This window comes from Amphiprion ocellaris, chromosome 4, assembly GCF_022539595.1.
Source record: "Amphiprion ocellaris isolate individual 3 ecotype Okinawa chromosome 4, ASM2253959v1, whole genome shotgun sequence".
Classification (NCBI taxonomy): Eukaryota; Metazoa; Chordata; class Actinopteri; family Pomacentridae; genus Amphiprion; species Amphiprion ocellaris.
Window position 1 is genome coordinate 22,489,424 of NC_072769.1, and position 22,116 is coordinate 22,511,539.

Sequence of the window (22,116 nt, forward strand, 5' to 3'; positions counted from 1 at the left end):
TTTTATAAAATGCCTCACAGTAACCGGTAGCAGACTGATGGAGAATGTGTGATCACAGAACTAGAAAACATTCAGAGAGCTTTCTGCTATTGTTTGTGTGCAGGGTGCTGTATGGTAATAAGATCACTGAGCTTCCCAGTGCAGTGTTTGATGGCCTGGCTTCCCTGGAGCTGCTGTAAGTCCAAACCACAACATGCATATTTTTGTCTGAGCTGACATTTACACCGACTGTGTTTAACAGGAATAAATTTCAAGTGTCAAATGGAAGTAGCCGTTTTGTTTTAAAATGTTGGATGGAAACTCATTCCCGTCTCGGTGTGAATTTTTGCCAAGTCAGTAATCTGTTTCTCATGACTTGCTATAACATTACTTTTTGACAACATTGTCATATCAGCTTACAGAATCCAAGTTGCAATGCAGTCAGTATGCAGAACCTTTACTTATGCAGGAGAAAGTTAAATCCATTTGGCATTGCAGCAGATATTGCAATGAGGGAAGACACAAACTGAAGCAGAAGGTTCTGTCAATTAAATATATGTATATGAAAGGTGTCTTTCCATTATGGATTTTTATTTGCACCTAGGTGGCATCACACGGGAAAAAGTTAATGAAGATGGCAAAATTTTAAAACACCAATTTTCCCAAAAATGTGTTTTTGTCTTGTCAGAGTGGTTTAATAATTTCTCACGTAGCGAACATTTACTTGGCATGACTCCTCAGCTGTTTGTGCTTCAGTGTCTTCACCTCCAGACATTATGAAACATGGCCAATAACAGCTGACATGAAAGAATGATTACAACTTTTATTAATTCCTTTTACAGTTGAGACCAAAACAGATTTCTGAACCAGCCCAGAAACATGTTTATTTCTGCTGTTAAGTTGAGCATTTTAGTAAAGAAGTATTATGTGGACCGATTCTCTTCTGGAGCCAAACTCAACTGGACATTTGAGGAGCTGCATTTTTTGACACTTAAGCAGTGGCTTTATTTTTCACTTGGTTTAATCTGACAGTTGTCTTCCTGCTAGAACTTGTACCAGATGCTGTATTCAGAAACAATTTTTAGACTTCTAGTGATTGTGCCAAGCAGCATTTCAAAACCTAGGGATAAAGAATGAATGGGCTGTTTTGTTAACAGGAGTCAACATGACTTGGGTAATGAAAATGCCAACTTGCTAGATCCTGCATTTAAATGAAAAACAAGGCTTCTCTGCTGGACATATTATGTTTCTGATCCAGTGTCTGATGAGTTTTTCTGTCAAACATGCGCTACTGTTCAAAAGTTTGGGGTCACCAGGACAATTTCATGTTTTCCATACAAACTCACACTTTTATTTATGTGCTAACATAACTGCACAAGGGTTTTCTAATCATCAATTAGCCTTTCAACACCATTAGCTAACACAATGTAGCATTAGAACACAGGAGTGGTGGTTGCTGGAAATGTTCCTCTGTACCTCTATGTAGATGTTCCATTAAAAATCAGCTGTTTCCAACTAGAATAGTCATTTACCACATTAACAATGTCTATACTGGATTTCTGATTCATTTAATGTTGTCTTCATAGAAAAAATGCTTTTCTTTCAAAAATAAGGACATTTCTAAGTGACAGCAAATTTTTGAATGGTAGTGTATGTTATGCAGATGACACAGTGCTGATAGCGAACAGTGAAGAAAACTTGCAAACCATCATATCCATAATTAATACAGAGAGCCAAAAACTTGGTCTGTCTTTAAACAAAAAGAAAACAGAAGTAATGGTAATTCCAAAGAAAAATGTCATCCCAACCTGTAACATAGAATTAGACCAAGAAAGTAAACAGCTTGTCTTAAATTTCTAAGTGACTCCAAACTTTTGAATGGTAGTGTAGTTCTCTGAGAGTGACACCACCCAAACCGAGATTACAGTTTCTTTATAATGGTCTTGTATCATCCTGTAGGTTGCTTAACGCAAATAAGATCCACTGCATCCGAGCCACAGTGTTCAAAGATCTGGAGAACTTGGCTCTCCTGTCGCTGTACGACAACAAGATCCAGAGTCTGGCCAAAGGCACCTTCAACTCACTGCACAGCATCCAGACCCTGTGAGACAATCAATACATTCATACTGTTTTAAGTTGTGTTCCACTCCATTCAGTCTGATCTGACTGATGTCCTTCCCCCTTGTGATTTCTCATCAGCCACCTGGCCCAGAACCCTTTCGTGTGTGACTGTAATGTGAAGTGGCTGGCCGACTTCCTGCGTTCAAACCCCATAGAGACGAGTGGAGCGCGCTGTGCCAGCCCTCGCCGCCTTGCCAACAAACGCATCGCACAGATCAAGAGCAACAAATTCAGATGCTCCGGTCAGTCAGTGCCATTGTGTGTTGTCAGTGTGTGTGTGTGGTGAGAGACAAAGAAAAAAAGAAGACAGGAATGTGAACTGAGAGCAGCAGTGACATTCTGGGTTTATGAGTTGCAGTCAATATTGTGAGATGTTGAACGACTGCTCAGCTTCCCAGAAGGGACATCTATAAACAGCAGGTGCAGGAAATGTAAAATTATCATCTGAAAGCCCTTTGTCATGCTAGACAATACATATTTATTAACACATACTGTATGTATGTTAGTGCCGTCAGAAACGCTTCTCCGCTTACAGAGCAAATCCAGACGGTTGCGTAATGCATTCTCCAGAAAAGGCTGAACCAACAAACAAGCCTTTATGGGTCATTCCAGAACTGGAGGAAATTTGGGCTTCAAAATGTTTGAAAATTAGCCTTCTCTTTTACAATTTTCTTTTTCATATTTATCAATAATAGGTAATAAACTATCAAAGGCCTGATTGGCTCAGTTTACACATCAATGGCATCATTTTTATTCCATCTTTTATTTGTTGTTTGCTAACCCTACTCTAATCACAGTAACAGGGTTGGTAATCCATACTAATGTTTCTCAGGAGTAGAAGCTAGGGTGGGACTATATGAGCAGATAGGGTCAATGACTTTGCTCAAAGGCTCAACAGTTGGAGCCGATTGGTGCTGAGGCTTAAAGCTTCCACCATCCTACCAGTAACCCATCTATTCTCTTATTATCCCCCACAATCTGTAAATCTTAGCATGAGATTATGGAATTTCCTTTTGTTGCTGAAGGACCAAGAACTGTTCTTCCTCCCTGAAATTCCTAAAGAAGTAAGAAATCAACCTAAACGGCTAACCTAGTAGCACTCTGAGCTCTACCTGAACAGGAAAAGTACATGAAAGGTGAGACACAAAGAGAGTGGGGAAAAAGCAAGCTTACATATGTGTGTGACAAGAAGGAAGAGAGTTAATCTCACAGACTGTAACCGGATGCCTGTAACTAAAAGCTCCCTGGCCATTTTCTTCTCCCACATGCTGCCAGTATGTGTGAAGCCAGTATATGAAGCCAGCCTCTGGCCAGTAAAACCATGGCAAGAGCTCTGATCCCCACACAGACTGCTCCACGCCGCTTTAGTCCACTGCCAGGGCTGGAAAGCTTCACGCAGAGCGACGCACCGCTTCCATAAAACAGAAAAACACAGACACGGATTGTTTCACTCCTCCTTTCTGCTATGTACTTTCTGTACTGCTGCCAATTTCATATGAGACCTCCTCCAGGACTGTGTGTGGTGATTTGCTTTTGTCAGCCATCCAAAACATTTGACTGACATAGTTTTGTTTCTGCTTTCTTTTCATGACAGCCAAGGAGCAGTACCACATTCCAGGTGACTACATGTATTTGTTATTTATGTAGGTGGACACATTAATTAGTGATGTTTTTGGATGCAGATTTAGACTAATAAGAAAAAACATGTTCTGTAATTTAAATTATGTTTATTTGAGAAAAAAAAATACAATCTTCTTGGAGTAGATACACTACTTGTGAAAAGTTTTAGAACACCCCAATTTTTCCATTTTTTATTGGAAATTATGCATGTTAATGTCTCATCTTACTCTGAAATGAATTCATAGAACAAATAAACAAATGAAGTTTAAAAAAAATCAATTTAGAAGCCAAAATGTGTTCTAAACTTTTGACTCATCAAAGTACCGTAGCCACCTTTGGCAGATATAACAGCTGAGCACACTTGTGGCATTCTTTCCACAATAAAATCAAATATTCTTCAGAAAGTTCTTCCCAACTCTGTTGCAGAAGTTCCCATAAATGTGTGACACTTGTAGGTTGCTTTGCTTTCACTCTTCTGTCCAGTTCATCCCAAACCAGCTCCATGGGGTTGAAGTCTGGAGACTGTGCTGAACACTCCATGTTTTCAAGCTTACCATCTTGTTCTTTTTTCCTGAGGTAGTTCAGCCTCTTTTTCGTCTTCTGATGTCTTAGCAACAGTTTTCTTGCTGCAACTCCACCTGTCAAGCCTGCAACTCCAAGTCTTCTCTTCACAGCTGAAACTGAGACTTCTTACTACGACCACTATTAAGCTGTGCTTGAAGCTGTTGTCCTGTGAGCCTCCTATCACCAAGCTGTTGACTCTCAGAAACTTGTCTTCTGATTCTGTTGTGGCTTTGGGTCTTCCAGACCTCTTCCTGTCAGAGTTTCCTCCAGTTTCTGAGCCTTCTGATGGTGCAAAAAACTCTACTCACTGACACCTTGACTTTCTAATTTCTCTGTAGGACAGACCTACATTTTTAAGTGTTATGATGGTCTGTCTCTCTTCTATTGTTAATTGCCTTTTCCTCGCCATTTTTATAGCAACACACTACTTTCTGCAGTACAATACTGTTCAAATAATGCTCTGGAGGGTTTGGTGTCACGGTGTGTTCCACCACTACATTTATGCAGACAGATGGGGTTGGAAGTAATCAAGAAACGTTGGGACACCTGTAGGATTTGGTAGCACCAACTTTCAAGGCTTGATCAACCTCCATTGCTGCAGAACAGCTTTAAGTTGTTAACCCATTTCTTGTTACCTGAAAAAGGCCTATTTGTATAATCCTGAAATGTACATTATTTTTCAGCTTTGGGTAACCTTACCTTTTTTATAACCTCTGGCAGTTCACCACTTATCTTTGTACCATTTCAAGCTATTCATTGGACCTGAACTACTTGAATTTCAGTTTAAAAAAAAAAAGGAAAAATTGGGCGTTCTAAACCTTTTGACAGGTTGTGTATTTAACTAGATATCTCTCTAGCTATGTCTAAGCGTTGACCACCAGTCCAACTCTCTGCCCTCCCTGCATTTGTGTCCAGGTACTGAAGACAGACGTCTGAGCTATGAGTGTAACAGTAAGCCAGTGTGTCCTGCTAAATGTCGCTGTGAAGCCAACGTGGTCGATTGCTCCAACCTCCGCCTCACCAAGTTCCCTGAGCACCTGCCGCCCTCGACTGAAGAGCTGTGAGACACACACTCGTACATGTACACACTAAAACCCTGTCAGACATGCAGCCATCTGTTAATCAGACAGCATCTCAGTCTGTTGGCTTCATGCCTGAATGTGCACCCTACTCGTTTTTCGATAAAAGTCTCAACAGCAGTCTTACTTGGTCAGACCTGGTCACATTTCTGCATCACTTTCAAAGTAGAACAAGTCTGAACTGCATGTCATCACATTAATGGATAGAGACACACAAGTGATGTACTTCAAGTTGTATAAGATGATTTGGGGAAGGCTTGTTCCACATTTCAGAACCAATATTGGTCCTAAACCATCACAGAGAACAAACACACAGATTATATGCCGATATCACAGACACCTTTCTTGTTATCTGTGCCTTTCCATTTCACATCTATTACCAGTGAAATGTCCATAAAAATATAACTTTAAGGGTCTGCAAGAATAATGAGCATCAGTAAGTATGCATGAAATCCAGGTTTTGACAGAACATTAACAGTTTGTTGCTTCCAGGTTTTTGTAGGAGTCTTTCTTCTGAGTTTAATAAAAACTTGCAGCATCAGACAGCAGCAGCATCTGTGAGTGTCTCCAAGGAGGAATCCATACACCGCTTAATCCTCATTAGTGTCGCAGAGGGCTGGAGTCTATCCCAGCTGACTTAGGGTGAAGGCAGGAGACACCTGAACAGGTCACCAGTCTATCACAGGGCTACATATAGAGACAAACAATCACACCTATGGACAATTTAGAATTGCCAGTTAACCTCAGCATGTTTTTGGACTGTGGGAGGAAGCCGGAGAACCCAGAGAAAACCCACACATGCATGGGAAGAACATGCAAACTCCATGCAGAAAGATCCCAGGAAGGCGGAGACGTGAACCAGGGATCTTCTAGCTGCAAGGCAACAGTGTTAACCATCAATCCACTGTGCGGCCCCTTCATAGTTTATTTCTACATATAAATTATCCCAACATGAAGACAGAATCAATCTGGATCTAACAGCAGGTCACACTCACAGTTTATCAGCTGCAGTTAAATCATTCGGTACATAACGGCTGTCCTCACATTGAGCCCCGAGCTCATAGTATTTAGGTTATAATCACACATGGGCAGAATTTTAGATAATCAGACCTTTTTGGAATTAGTCTCTTAAGGTTGTTAATTAAAGATTTTCTCTTAGATTTTCTCTTTTTAAATGCTCTTCACACCTATGCTACAATCAGACATTTTAATTATTGTGCCTGTTTGTCATGACTGCGTGAGCGTTTACAAACTGTCCCTCATTAACATCTGCCTTATTTTATTGTTGGTTTTCAGTTTTTATCATACATTTGGGGTAAATTTTAAATCCACAATCCATGCCAAACTCTACAGTAGCACGAACATACTTACACACATTCACAGACATATTTATATACAGCATATCAATACACACATACTGTGCCAAACTACACTGTACATATTCATGTTGACATGTGTAGTCATACTGCATGGATGCACTCACTGCACACAAAAAAAACCACACACACATTCCAAAGCAACTCTTCTGCTAATGATTTTCCGACTCCTTTCTCTTCACGTTGTCTCTCTCTGATTGTCTCAGGCGTCTCAACAACAACGACCTCTCCGTGCTGGAGGCCACCAGAGCCTTCAAGGGCCTGTCACAGCTCAAGAAAATGTAGGTCACTCCGAAAAACTTAGCAAAAACAATGAGGATTACCCACTCAGTCATTACAAGAAATGTCCAAGAGATCTCATTGTCTGGCATTTGCCAAACCTTTATGTGGGAAAAGAGGGAGAACAGCTGAGGACAGAATAGAATAGAACAGAATAGAATAGAGTAGAATAGAACAGAACAGAACAGAACAGAACAGAACAGAACAGAACAGAACAGAACAGAACAGAACAGAACAGAACAGAACAGAACAGAACAGAACAGAATAGAATAGCTTTGTTGTCATTGTACACAAAAATTGTTCAACGAAATTGAATTGGTGGGAGCATCTCCCCATAGTGCACTTAAAAAATGCAAATATGAAATATGCATGCATAATAAAAGTAGTAATAGAAAGAACAATTAAAGTCTACATGTACACACACTCATGTTGCATTGTCCCATGTTTGGCCAAGAGAAAACTGTCCAGAAGTATCCTTGGAGGTTACTTTGACTTTAAAAGTTGAATAGGTCACAAATAAAAACTGTTCCTCAGCTGGTTTGTCCAGCATGCAGTGTTTCTGAAGAGACCCCGGCCAGGGTATGAGAGGTCAGACAGGATCTTCTTTACCTTGTTGAGACCACAGAAGTTCACAATGTCTTCCAGGGAGGGCAGGGGGCAGATGATTATGTTCTGTGCTGACTTTGTCACCCCTTGCAGGGCTTTTCTGTCACCAGTTGTACAACTGACATACTTCACTGTGATGCAGTATGCCAACACGCTTTCTATCATGGTAATACCAGTACTGGTACCGAAAAAGTGCCACTTTTTAATTAGAGAAAATACACAGAAAATGTTCTTTTAACAGAAACAAGAGAACTTGCTGCTAATTCCAAACAAACATACACTACCGTTCAAAAGTTTGGGGTCACCCAGACAATTTCATGTTTTCCATGAAAACTCACACTTTTATTCATGTGCTAACATAATTGCACAAGGGTTTTCTAATCATCAGTTATTCTTTCAACACCATTAGCTAACACAATGTAGCATTAGAACACAGGAGTGATGGTTGCTGGAAATGTTCCTCTGTACCCCTATGGAGATATTCCATTAAAAATCAGCCGTTTCCAGCTAGAATAGTCATTTACCACATTAACAATGTCTAGACTGGATTTATCATTCATTTAATGTTATCTTCATTGAAAACACTGTTTTTCTTTCAAAAACAAGGACATTTCTAAGTGACAGCAAACTTTTGAACGGCAGTGTAGCATCGCAAAATGTAGAATACTGGTTGCCAAATCAGCAGGTTCACTTGAACCACAGAAGTAAACGGTTTTCTTTAACAGAGTGGGCAGACTTCATGTAGTACTGTGAATCTGTAAGATCAGAGTTTGTGTAAACCACTGACAGAAAACATTTGTTATTCTGTGTTTTTTCTGCCTTACTTCCAGTAACCTGAGCAACAACAAGATTTCAGAGATTGAAGATGGAGCATTTGAGGGCGCCTCCTCGGTGGTAGAGCTTCACCTGACGGCCAACCACCTGGAATCTGTGAGAGGAAGCATGTTCAGAGGCATGGAGGGCCTTCGCATGCTGTGAGTTTGACTCGCCACACATAGCATACTAAATATTAACTGATCAAGTAGGACAAATGTGTGAACAGAGAAGTTAGCGAAGCGACCCTACCAACAAATGTGTTGTTATAGCTAAAGGACAATTTCATGCTTTTCACGTGACGATTTCTTTTGATACTACAGTACACATCAGCCTGCTGCACAGATGGTCACATTGTTGGTAATATCGAACACAGATGTACATAGGGGGCTCCAGCAGATGTTTCTGAGAGACTGTGACTTTGCTGTATTTACAGTATATAGTGACTATGGACAAGCTTCATTTTCTCTATGGGAGGTCTTTAATCTTGCTAAAAACCAAGTGTATGGTCATTCAAAGCTTTGTGTAATACGTTTGATACAGCTTTATAACATCTGAGTGTGTGTGTTTGCAGGATGTTGAGGAACAACAAGATCAGCTGCATCCATAACGGCAGCTTCACAGGGCTGACCAACGTCAGGCTGCTCTCCCTCTACGACAACCAGCTGAGCACCATCCTGCCGGGGGCCTTCGACACCCTGCCCAACCTGTCCACACTGTTAGTGTCACACACACAGACACACACACACACACACACACACACACACACACACACACACACACACACACACACAGACTCAAAGGCTTTGAGTTGTGTTCTCTCTATGTGTGTGAGGCCTTACAGCTTAGCCACTGTCAAACTGTTAAGTGCATGAGGGCTCTGATGAGGACTTTTTTTTTTTTAGCCTCGGTGGAGTTATATGACGATCGGCGTTGGATTGTCTGTCTGTCTGTCTGTCTGTCTGTTAACAACAAAAACGAATTTGGATGAAATTTTCAGGGAAGGTCAGAAATGACACAAGGACCAAGTGATTAGATTTTGGCAATGATGCAGCTTATAGTCTGGATCCATGGATTTGTTAAAGATTTCTGTATCATTGCCAGATAGCGACACGGTGTCTCTATATGGGTTCCAGAATTGGAGGACATTTGGGCTTCAAAATGTTTGATAAATATACCTTCTGTTTTACAACTTTCTGCTCCATGTTCATCAATAATAGGTAATAAACTATCAAAGGCTTGATTGGCTCAGCTTACATATCAATGGTACCATTTTTATTCCATGTTTCATTTGTTGTTTGCTAACCCTACTCTAATCACAGTAACAGGGTTGCTAATCCATGCTAATGTTAGCTTTTTCTCAGGAGTAGAAGCTAGATATTTAGCTGTTACTGCTGACCAAGAGGACAAACTGACTGATGGAAAACAGTCAAGAAATAAGTCAAAAGAATTTGTCTTATCCTGGTAATATGCATAACAGGGTTACATGAGGTAGAGAGAGACATTCAATCAACGTTGACAATATTATGAAAATATGAAAATAGAAGAGAGGACATAGCTTTGCTCTGCTTTTGGAAAACTGTTTGATGATGTTAATTCCAGTGTTTCGTGTGATTCACTGTTTTCTTCTTCCTCTACCAGCTAAAAAGGTTATGCTACCAGGGCTCCATGCATAATGATTATTATTTAAAATATTATATTGATTTTAAAAAAATCCTACAACTACAAGAGACATCAATGAAAAATAATACAAGAAAATGAGATTTAAATTTAACTGTTTTATTTGGGATTCAATTTGGTCATCAGGGGGGTGGGACAAGAGAAAAATGACATTTTAGGAGGAACTCCAGACTTATTTGGTATTTTAAAGAATATTTTCAAACATGCTTTTCTCCTAATTTTTTTTAGATTTGGTTTCAGGACAAGTACATTTACACAACAACTGCATGTTTTACTGTTTTGTGCATGGATTATTTGAAATTTAATGGATGTAAAATGTCCTCCAGTTCTGGAATGACCTGTAATTTCAAACCCTAACGGATTCCCACACTCAAGCACTCTAGCTCTGACTGTTAAATCTGTGCATATCTACTTCTTAAGGCTTATGGCAGAGATTGGGCTATAGTCACACTTTGTTCTTGTTCACTATCTTTGTCTCCCTCTCTGCTGTCTATCAGAAATCTCCTGGCCAATCCTTTCAACTGTGACTGCCGCCTCTCCTGGTTTGGGGTGTGGCTTAGAAGCCGGCGAATTGTGACGGGGAATCCTCGCTGTCAGGGCCCCGCTTTCCTCCGAGAGATCCCACTGCAGGACGTGGCTGTCCCTGATTTTCGCTGCGAGGACGGTATGATGATGCACAAGTCCAAAAATGAACATAAATGTGCTGAGGAAGCTGAGGAATTAAATTAGAGAATTCAAAAGTCTAATTACTACAACATGCTAAATAAAAGGCCTCAATTTCAAGATTCAAGATTCAAGACCTTCATTTATCACAAACACAGTTATACATCATATAATGCACTGTGAAATGCATTGAGCACCTGTTCTAACCTAGCGAGAAGCGTGTAGACAGTAGTCAAAAAGAAAATGCATGATAATCATAGGAGCTTCGGTTAAAATCAACTGGCTTCTCGTGCTGTCTCTCCGTCGAGGCTCTGTGCTGGACGACAGCAGCTGTGTTCCAGGACCTCAGTGTCCCAGCCAGTGCACCTGCATGGACACGGTGGTCCGCTGCAGCAACAAGCACCTGCAGGCTCTGCCCAGAGGGCTGCCGCGCAACGTCACCGAACTGTGAGTCTGAAAGCACAACTCAAGCACTATTCTCACTTAAGCTTGTTTTGCTGTGCAGCTTATTTCAAAGGACAAATGAAGATACAGTATTGACAGGAGGTTGTTTGGTTAGTTTAAACCAAGAGATAATCCAAAATATGGCGGTTTCTGTTTCAGTGTAAGCAGTAAGTGATAAAATGTTTTGTTTGAAGAGATTCTGAAACATCCATCCATCATCTATATACCACTTAATCCTCATTACGGTCATGGGGTCCTGGAGTCTGTCCCAGATGACTTAGGGTGAAGGCAGGAGACACTTGGACAGGTCACCAGTCTATCACAGGGCTACATATAGAGACAAACAATCACACTCACATTCACACTTATGGACAATTTTGAGTCACCAATTAACCTCAGCATGTTTTTGGACTGGGCTGTGCAGTGGCTTTGTAGATAGCACTGTTGCCTTGCAACTAGAAGATCCCCGGTTCATGTCCTGGTCTTGCTGGGATCTTTCCTCATAGAGTTTCCATGTTCTCCCTGTGCATGCATGAGTTTTCTCCAGCTTCCTCCCACAGTCCAAAAACATGCTGAGGTTAACTGATGATTCTAAATTGTCCGTAGGTGTGAATGTGAGTGTGATTGTTTGTCTCTATGTGTAGCCCTGTGATAGACTGTTACCTGTCCAGGTGTCCCCTGCCTTTATTCTAAGTCAGCTGGGATAGACTCCAGCCTCCCATGACCCTAATGAGGATTAAGTGGTGTATAGATGATGGATGGATGTTTTTGGACAGGCGACAGTGCAAACCTGCAAACCATCAAGCCACTGTGCAGCCCCTGATTCTGAAACAGTATCAAGTAATTAAATACATAAATTATGTTATATGATAAATGCAGTTAAATTAAATACAATAAAAGTCATAACACTAATTATCTTATTAGCAATATTCATCTTCCCTGATTAAAGGTGTTTCTAATGTAGTCTGTACATAATTTGCAAAATGTTTCTGTAAATGCTATCATTGTTTTTTTTTTACAGTTAACATGCAATTTATATTAATTAAATGTTCTTATCTCAAAGTGTCACATGTTAAATAATTGAATTCACTCAGTTTGAAGAAATTCAGAAACCCGATGACTTACTGGAGACGTGATTATGTGGGAATCAGTGATGTAGACATTTGAAAATGATCTCAGATTATCTTCAATAGACGATGTACTTTATTATTGCACTAATGTCTTTGTCTTGTCCCATCAGGTATCTGGATGGGAACCAGTTCACCAGTGTTCCTAAGGAGTTAGCCACCTTCAAATACCTGCAGCTTGTGTAAGACACATTTGACTAAACACTAACCCTCTATCTCTAGCACTGATACTGATGATTAAAACTGCTCCTCTACCTCTATGAAAAAGCCTACTTTAGTCGAGGAGTTATTTTGTTGATTCAGTGCAGTCACACTGACACTTTTTGTTGTGCACTTTCCATTTGAAGTGCAGCAACGACTATGAGGTTTTAGTAGGTGCAGCGAACAGTGTGCAGGGTTTTTAGGGTTTTTCCGGGCTCACAATGGGCCCTTGAGAGGTGACTATTCATGACAGTAAGCATGGTCGGTTTATTCTCAATCATTTTGGCGCTGGTGATTTTCCTTTGGTGCTGTCCTAAATCTCTTTCGAGGGTGCCAGAAATTCCTCTGTGTGGGACAAACCCTGACGCTTAGTCCCTTTTATAGACTCTCACTCTCTTTTTCGAGACAATGAAGCAGCGCTAAGAATGTAAACATAAAGACAAAGTAACCAAGAAACATTTCAGGATCGATCATGCGCCCTAAACCCAACCTGATTGTATGACGAGACTAAAAGCAAATGCCAACAAAACAAGCGACCCGGGTTGCAGATCCAATCTGGCAGAGAGTCACCAGTCAAGATGCCATATTGCTGCTGGTGTCTGTTATTCAGTGCAACCAAATATGAAACATTATGACTTTATTTCACATCATAAACACGGATCATGTACATTTTGTCCCCCTGAAACTGCATGTAAAAAGGGCCACATGTCTTATATAGAACTTTTGTCATGAATCTAAACAAACTTAAAGTTGAGAACCAGCACTTTAACCTCACAGTTCCTGTTGTAGCAGATGATCCTAAACTGGAATGCAAACTCCAGTATCTCCAGCAGGGGGAGCTGTAGACCATGTAGTCATTTCAGTTTCAGTTTCAATAAGCTTCATGTAATTGTTCAGTATCACACAAATGCATACACAACTCTGCATGTGATGAGCTCACTTCATTTTAGGCTCAATAAGAATATGTGTGTTTGGGAGAATACAGTGTGTGTTCTAGCTAGTCTGTGTTTGTGTGTCTAATGGGATTTCTGCAGTACGATGCATGCGAGTGTGTGTGCATTGATTGCATCTGACCTTTGCCTTCACAGAGATCTGAGCAACAATAAAATCAGCTCCCTATCCGACGACTCCTTCTCCAACATGAGCCAGCTCACCACGCTGTGAGTTCATACGCACGAATACACTTCATTAAATGTTAGAGGTGAAGCAAACACAGACATACAACAACAAAGGGGCTGCAATATTCACAAACTGTGGTTTTCCACTGTGACCAATAGCTTGTGGTGGCTCATTTTTGCTTTTGTTGTTCAACTTTAGATAGATCTTGATAGCAGAGAAAGACAGCATGTTGTGTTACTGCTGCATTTAATCATTTACCATCATGATTATGATAAATATATGAATATGCATATACAACTGAATTATTAGGGATTGTGCAGTATCTGTTGAATGTAGATGTCTGGCTGGGTGTGTCTGAAATGTGTGTTTTTCTTTTAGTATTTATTTTATATTATCCGATATTTATTACCATTTTGATTTATGTTTTTATTCTATTTTAACGTGCACTGTTTTCTTTAAAGATCGCACTTAATTTCATTGCAATGATTATAACGGCAATAAAGATATTGAATTGATTAGTGCCACTTGTCCCAGTTGCAGCTGTTCGGCAAAAGACACGCAAGATTGCTTGAAAGATGCACCCCAGAGTAAATCCTGCACTTTGTAAAAGTGGTGGAAACTAAATCAGTATATTTACTGCAGCACTGTGAAACCCAAGCATTGATGTTATTGATGTAAAAAGTTTTAGCAGAGGACGACTCCTCAGCTGCAAAAGCAAGTCTGATTGTTTGTTGTGACTGAAGTGTCACTCATAGTTTTCCCGAAGAGAAAACTTCACATCTGAATACAATTTAAATAGGTGAGTTATACAAAAATATAGACCCTGACAGGGAAAAAGGATGTGTGGAATAAAAAGGATGATATATCTGGCTGTGCTGCGTCGATTTTGATCCTTCTCTGATCGTCCATTCTGAGAGTTTTTTAGGTTCTTTAATGTGATATGTTGTTGTTCTGTTTTGTTTCTTAATTTCAGGATCCTCAGTTACAACTCACTTCGCTGTATCCCTCCTCTGGCTCTGGGAGGGTTACGCTCTCTGAGGCTGCTGTGAGTCCACACACACACACACACACACACACACACACACACACACACACACACACACACACACACACACACACACACACACACACACACACACACACACATTACAGTACTTATCACCAGCCAAACCACATCCCCGTTTGCTTTATTACAAGCCCTCATCTGTTTTTGGACTTTAAACATTCCTCCGCTGTTGAACTGAATGAGATGCGCTGCCTGTCGGACTCATTGTGGTCGCAGAGTTTTCGGTTTACGGCCTTCTCTGACCCGTGACTGTGTGTGTCTTTCAGCTCTCTCCATGGCAACGACATCTCCGAGCTGCAGCAGGGCATCTTCAGCGATGTGGCCTCCTTGTCTCACCTGTAAGCAGATATTCGTTTAATACACGTGTACTTACAGTACATAGATAATGACAGCACCAGCTGAGTGTAACGGACAGCAGGGCCCGTTGTCGCTGACAGAATGAGGTCTGTGTGTGTGTGTGTGTGTGTGTGTGTGTGTGTGTGTGTGTGTGTGTGTGTGAGACAGAGAGAGGGATGCATGTTCATTCTCCTGGCTTTATGGCCCCTCACAGATAAAGTCCAGTTCACGGGGAATGAGTGGTTTCAAGTGAAGTGGCTGCCTGGTGGATTGAATTAGCTAGAGAGATCCATTGTTCCCCATGGCTCTATTGATCCGAGGCCCGTGTGTGTGTGTGTGTGTGTGTGTGTGTGTGTGTGTGTGTGTGTGTGTGTGTGTGTGTGTGTGTGTGTGTGTGTGTGTGTGTGTGTATACAGTATAATAATCTTCAGTCAAGCATGACTCGTGTGAGTCCATCTGAGGATCTACAGTAAGTGTGGATGGAGGAGACGAGAGGAGAAAGTGAGATGGATGGTGGAGAGCAACTTGAAAATAAAAAGCAAAAGAGAGGAGGGGAAGAGAGAATGATTGAGTGCAGGAGGAAGGGAGAGGATGTGAACACGAGGTGAAGAGAGGAGCGAGGGACTATTTTTATTTTTGTCTTCTGAAGCATGACATCAAATCTGAAACGAGATCCTGCTGACTCTCAGTCTAGAAAAAAAATGAAACGGTCTGTAAAATGATCCCACCTTACTTATTCTACACCGCAAATTGATTTAATTTCATTATTCTTAGCTTTTGTGGTTATTTTAACGCAGCAAGAAAATCAATCAAAATTCGGCTTGAATGATAATAATAATAATGAACACCCAAGGACACCGTACAAAGTAAACAAATTTAAAACACATTCACATTAACAATATAAGACTTAAAGATCTAAAAAGTTTAAAAGAAGAAAATTATCAATTTGAAAGAACAGAGGAAAAAATAAGAATGGAAGTCAAAGTGAGTAGGTTTGTTTGAACAGGTGGGTTTTGAGACAGGATTTGAAAATGACCGGCGTGTCGATGCTTCAGATGTCAGGTGGGAGGGAGTTCCAGAGGCGGGAGGCAGAGCGGCTGAAGGCTCTGGAGCCTGTGGTGGTCATATTTGGACAGGAGGGATGGTGAGGCTGAGGGAAGAAGATGATCTGAGAGTCCGGCTGGATGTGTTTATGTGGAGGAGTTCAGTGAGGTACGGAGGGGCGAAGTTATGGAGGGATTTAGAGATTGGCAGCATGGTTTTATAGATGATGCACTGTGTGATTGGGAGCCAGTGAAACTGTCGGAGAACAGGGGTGATGTGTCGGGGAGAAGGTGCCCTGGTGATGATCCGGGCTGCAGCATTCTGAACTAGTTGGAGTTCATGGAGGGACTTGAGGTTGAGACCAGAGAGAAGCTAGTTTCAGTAATCCAGGTGGGAGGAGACCAGAGAGTGAACCAGGATGGGGGTGCTGAGGGAGGGATGAGGAGGTTGATGTTACGGAGATGGAAGTATGCAGACCAAGTGATGTTATTGATGTGAGTTTGGAATGACAGAGTGTCGTCAAGGACCACACCCAGACTCTTGACCTGTGGGGAGGGAGCAGCACAACACCTGGTCCAGGCTCTCATCACACATCGACCACTGTAACTCCTTATTAACAGGCCTCCCTTCATGCACAGTCAAACCTCTGAAGATGATCCAGAATGCAGCACCTGGTTTTCAACCAGGCAAAAACAGCACATCATCCTGCTGTTCAGATCGCTTCACTACAAATACACACGTGGACAAAACTGTTGGTACACCTCGGTTAATGAAAGAAAAACCCACAATGGTCACAGAAATAATTTGAATCTGATTAAAGTAATAATAAATAAAAATGCTCTGAAAATTAACCAATGAAAATCAGACATTACTTTTGAACCGTGGTTCAGCAGAATTATTTTTAAAAAAGAAACTCATGAAACAGGCCTGGACAAAAATGATGGTACCCTTAACTTAATATTTTGTTGCACAACCTTTTGAGGCAATCACTGCAATCAAACCATTTCTGTAACTGTCAGTGAGACTTCTGCACCTCTCAGCAGGTATTCTAGTCCACTCCTCATGAGCAGACTGCTCCAGTTGTCTCAGGTTTGAAGGATGCCTTATCCAGATGGCATGTTTCAGCTCCTTCCACAGATGTTCAATAGGATTTAGATCAGGGCTCATAGAGGCCACTTCACAATAGTCCAATGTTTTCCTCTTAGCCATTCTTGGCTGTTTTTAGCTGTGTGTTTTGGGTAATTATCCTGTTGCAAGACCCATGACCTGCGACTGAGACCAAGCTTTCTGACACTGGGCAGCACATTTCTCTCTAGAATACCTTGATAGTCATGAGATTTCATTGTACCCTGCACAGATTCAAGACACCCTGTGCAAGATGCATCAAAGCAGCCCCAGAACATAACAGAACCTCCTCCATGTTTCACAGTAGGGACAGTGTTCTTTTCTTGATATGCTTCATTTTTGCGTCTGTGAACATAGAGCTGATGTGCCAAAAAGTTCCAGTTTTGTCTCGTCTGTCCATTGGACATTCTCCCAGAAGCTTTGTGGTTTGTCAACATGCAGTTTGGCAAATTCCAGTCTGGCTTTTTTATGATTTGTTTTCAACAATGGTGTCCTCCTTGGTCGTCTCCCATGAAGTCCACTTTGGCTCAAACAACAATGGATGGTGTGATCTGACACTGATGTACCTTGACCTTGGAATTCACCTTTAATGTCTTTAGAGGTTGTTCTGGGCTCTTTTGTTACCATTCGTATTATCCGTCTCTTCCATTTGTCATCAATTTTCCTCCTGCGGCCACATCCAGGGAGGTTGGCTACAGTCCCATAGATCTTAAATTTCTGAATAACATGTGCAACTGCAGTCACAGGAACATCAAGCTGCTTGGAGATGGTCTTATAGCCTTTACCTTTAACATGCTTGTCTATAATTTTCTTTCTAATCTCCTGAGACAACTCTCTCCTTCACTTCCTCTGGTCCATGTTTAGTGTGGTACACACCATGTCACCAAACAGCACAGTGACTACTGTAACCCTATAAATAGGTCGACTGACTGATTACAAGTTTGTAGACACCTGTGATGCTAATTAGAGGACACACCTTGATTGAACATGTCCCTATGGCCACATTATTTTCAGTCTTTTCTAGGCGTACCATCATTTTTGTCCAGGCCTGTTTCATGAGTTTATTTTTTTAAATAATTCTGTTAAACCATGGTTCAAAAGCAATGTCTGATTTTCATTGGTTAATTTTCATAGAATTTTTATTTATTATTACTTTAATCAGATTCAAATTATTTCTGTGACCATTGTGGGTTTTTCTTTCATTAACCAAGGGGTACCAACAATTTTGTCCACGTGTACATACATGCACATACACTCATACTAAAGAAAACAGAACGAGAAGCCAATAAGTAGTTCATAGTCAGATGCCAGTTAAATGGGTAAAAAGATACACATTAACTTCTGCAAACACCTGGCATAGGTCAGGTGAATCTAAATGAGGGTTATTAGCTTTATGACCGTGTGTCACTGTGTCTATTTGACTGTCATTTCTGAAAACAGCTGTGAGGTCTGAGAGCTCCACCGTGTGGCTTTGAAAAGTAGTACAGCACATATAATGCAAGTCAATGAACCTTCATTCCTTATTGTCCTCCTCCCCTCTATCTTTCATTTCAGCTCCTACCTCTCACATTTTCACTCATTTTAATTCCCTCTAAATTGCCCCCCCCATGTTCTATCCATCATTCCTTTTACTACTGTCTCTTTTCCCAAATAGTTTTTATCCAAAAGTCCTCTACATTCACGTCTAGTCACAAGAACTTTCTTCCCCCTTGCCCTTGTCTTTTCTTATTTATTTAACCCTCCTATTACCTTCAAATGTATTAACATCTTTTGTCCTTGGGCTCAGTTTGACTCCAGCAATTTAAATCTCCACAAAATTATTATAATTAAAATTGTTCCCCAAGTTTATATTTCAGGTACTTTATGTCATTTTAGCAGCCCTTTCAGTAAAACAACCCCCCACCCTTTATACATCCAAAAGTCCAGAAATTTGCAGATCACAATAAAATCTCACTGACTGACCTACAATTGGAGAGAGTTATCTTTTTGATGTTTTAATGACTTTATATTATTTCAAAGTACACATTTTTGTTAATGAAAAACTATTTCTGTTATCAGGAACAGTAACATGTATTCAGGAAAAACAAATCCAATGCCAAAAAGATTTGGGCACTAAAGCTTTTTGAAGATTAGAAAATTGCATGTTATAGTGACCTCAGTATCATCAAAAATTAAAACCAAACAAAACCAAAACTAAATGGTGTGAAATGCTGATATTTGTTTGTTTTTGTAGCTAAAAGCCATACAGACAATTTTAGAATCATCACTTAACTTGAGCATGTTTTTGGACTGTGGGAGGAAGCTGGAGAAAACCCACACATGCACAGGGAGAACATGCAAACTCCATGCAGAAAGATCCCAGGAAGGTGGGGACGCAAACCGGGGATCTTCTAGCTGCAAGGCGACAGTGTTCACCACCAAGCCACTGTGCAGCCCAGTCCAAAAACATGCTGAGGTAAACTGGTGGCTCTAAATTGTCCGTAAGTGTGAGTGTGATTGTCTCTATATGTAGTCCTGTGATACACTGGTGACCTGTCCAGGTGTCTCCTACCTTCACTCTAAGTCAGCTGGGATAGACTCCAGCCCCCCATGACCCTAATGAGGATTAAGCAGTGTATAGATAATGGATGGATGGATGGATGGATGGATGGATGGATGGATGGATGGATGGATGGAAACTGCCAGATTTCAGTCATCAAAAGAAAAAAAAACCTACTTCAACACACACTATTAAGCCAGGTCCATTTGCTTTCAACAAAGAGCACTACATCTAAAAAAGGAAAGAAAACCAGGAGATTGATTTCCTTTTCTCTTTAATTTCCCTCTTTCCTTTTGTATTTCCTCTCTTCACGCCTCTTCAATATATTTAATTCTGTCCTTCCTCCAAAGTCCCTCCTCCTCCATCACTGAACTGACTCTTCATCTGTTTCTTCCTCCAGAGCGATCGGAGCCAACCCTCTGTACTGCGACTGCCGTCTGCTCTGGCTGTCAGACTGGGTGAAGAGCGGCTATAAGGAGCCTGGTATCGCCCGCTGTGCCGGCCCCCGCGGCATGGAGGGCAAGCTGCTGCTCACCACGCCTGCCGACAAATTCCAGTGTCTGGGTGAGCCAGCAGGAAGCTGCTCTCACAGAAAACTCATACATGAAACTACACCTTCAGTTTCAATTCTCGCACCGTATTTGTGCACTTTTTCTTTGTAAGTTTGTAAAAGTGCCTTGTTAATCTAAAGGAGATGAAATGCTCTTTTAATCCTGCGATAGCCTCATATCATCCGTTGCCTTTCGAGTGGATTGTGAAGAATTTAATTGGCCTTTACCATCATATGTGATTCTGTCTTCTAATTTATAAAACGATCTAATAGAACAAACGCCCACACGCTGTTGCTTCCTAATAGATGATATTTAATGAAGGGTTTTTAGTCTGTGTGACCTTCATCGGGAGTTGGCTGCAGTTACTCCTACACACTCACAGCTAAAGGCATAGTAGTACACCGTGTCTTTAACCGTCAAGTAAAAGACAAGTAAAGTCGACAGCATTTCACTTTGATAAACGTAGTAACTCAAATGTTACTGTAGACGCAGTGCAGTCACAAAGGCTAGACACAGGATTCTGAGCTCTCCTTATTTTAAAGTTATAGTCTAAATAAATTTCTTTGAATAGCAGTCTTTATGGTTAGTTGTTACAGAACTGTGACTGACAGCTGAGCAGGAGGTTTTATAAATGAAAAAACAAGACTTTCTTAAACATGACATCATTTGTTTATTTATTAGTTATTGATGATCACAAATCACGGCAACATCCAAATCCGTTTTTGAGTAATGTTGCTAACAGACGGACAGACAGACAAACATATGCTGATCGTCACATAACTCCACCGAGGCTTTGTCTCCTTGGCCAAGTTAATACTTCTACTGTATTTAATTATTGCATGTTTTGAGACATCTGATATTTGATATCTCTAAGTTTAAGTTAGTGGATTAGGTAAAGTGTTTATTACTTTGCCAAATAACGCGGTGGAGATATGTGACGTTTGACGTACATTTGTCTGTCCGTCTGGCATAAACATTACTCAAAAATGGAAGATGAATTGGTGTTAGTGGGGGTGGAACTGTAGTTAATATTACATGACCTGATCAGTAGAAGCCTCACTGGGAGTGAGGCTCGGGGCCTTAGGGGCCTCGGGGCTTTGGGACCTTCGGAAGGAGACTGAGTTCCAACCTGAGGGGATAAAGGTGCCGTTTCTAATTTTGCCTTTATTCCTGCTGTGGAAATGTCTCACCAAGGTTTTCCTGCTGGGCTGCGTCCTGTGGAGCGCGTCAGCAGACAATATGTTGTTGTGCTACAGTGAAAAGAGAATGTGTCTGTCTGTTCAGAATGATTATTACTCCGCTATGGAGTTATGTGTGTATGTTTGTCCGTCTGTAGCCTGTCTGTTAGCAACATTACTCAAAAACAGATTTGGATGAAATTTTCAGGGAAGGTCAGAAATGACACAAGGACCAAGTGATTAGATTTTGGCAGTGATGCAGCTTATAGTCTGGATGCACACATTTGTTAAAGATTTCTGTATCATTGTGAGATAGTGGCACGGTGTCACTGTAACCATGACAACAACTGAATGCTATGTCAGCTGTCTGTTGATGATCACATGATTATGATCCTACTACAAATCCACCACTGCAGATTTATCAGGACTTATCTGTCAGAAATGATACAAGGAACAATTGATTAGATTGTGGGGGTGTTTCTGAGTCCCATCAATTTCCACCAACTGATTCATGATCCATATATAACATACACATGCATAACAGACACCTTTGCTCAGCGCATGGTCATTTTGTTTGTGGTTACATCTATATTAAATGGACACATT

At 40.9% G+C, this 22,116-nt stretch overlaps 1 protein-coding gene across 1 annotated transcript in view; it reads left to right on the forward strand.

Annotated features, from left to right (window-relative positions):
* slit1b (slit homolog 1b (Drosophila)) overlaps nucleotides 1–22,116 on the forward strand; it is a 100,830-nt gene that overhangs the window by 54,072 nt on the left and 24,642 nt on the right. The window contains exons 12-26 of the mRNA XM_023289495.3: nucleotides 104–175; nucleotides 1,939–2,082; nucleotides 2,179–2,342; nucleotides 3,695–3,718; nucleotides 5,200–5,344; nucleotides 6,946–7,020; nucleotides 8,455–8,598; nucleotides 9,012–9,155; nucleotides 10,615–10,781; nucleotides 11,089–11,227; nucleotides 12,465–12,533; nucleotides 13,641–13,712; nucleotides 14,645–14,716; nucleotides 15,004–15,075; nucleotides 20,182–20,345. Of these exons, the coding sequence (XP_023145263.3) occupies nucleotides 104–175; nucleotides 1,939–2,082; nucleotides 2,179–2,342; nucleotides 3,695–3,718; nucleotides 5,200–5,344; nucleotides 6,946–7,020; nucleotides 8,455–8,598; nucleotides 9,012–9,155; nucleotides 10,615–10,781; nucleotides 11,089–11,227; nucleotides 12,465–12,533; nucleotides 13,641–13,712; nucleotides 14,645–14,716; nucleotides 15,004–15,075; nucleotides 20,182–20,345 (1,667 nt within the window). The remainder of the gene's footprint in view (nucleotides 1–103; nucleotides 176–1,938; nucleotides 2,083–2,178; nucleotides 2,343–3,694; nucleotides 3,719–5,199; nucleotides 5,345–6,945; nucleotides 7,021–8,454; nucleotides 8,599–9,011; nucleotides 9,156–10,614; nucleotides 10,782–11,088; nucleotides 11,228–12,464; nucleotides 12,534–13,640; nucleotides 13,713–14,644; nucleotides 14,717–15,003; nucleotides 15,076–20,181; nucleotides 20,346–22,116) is intronic.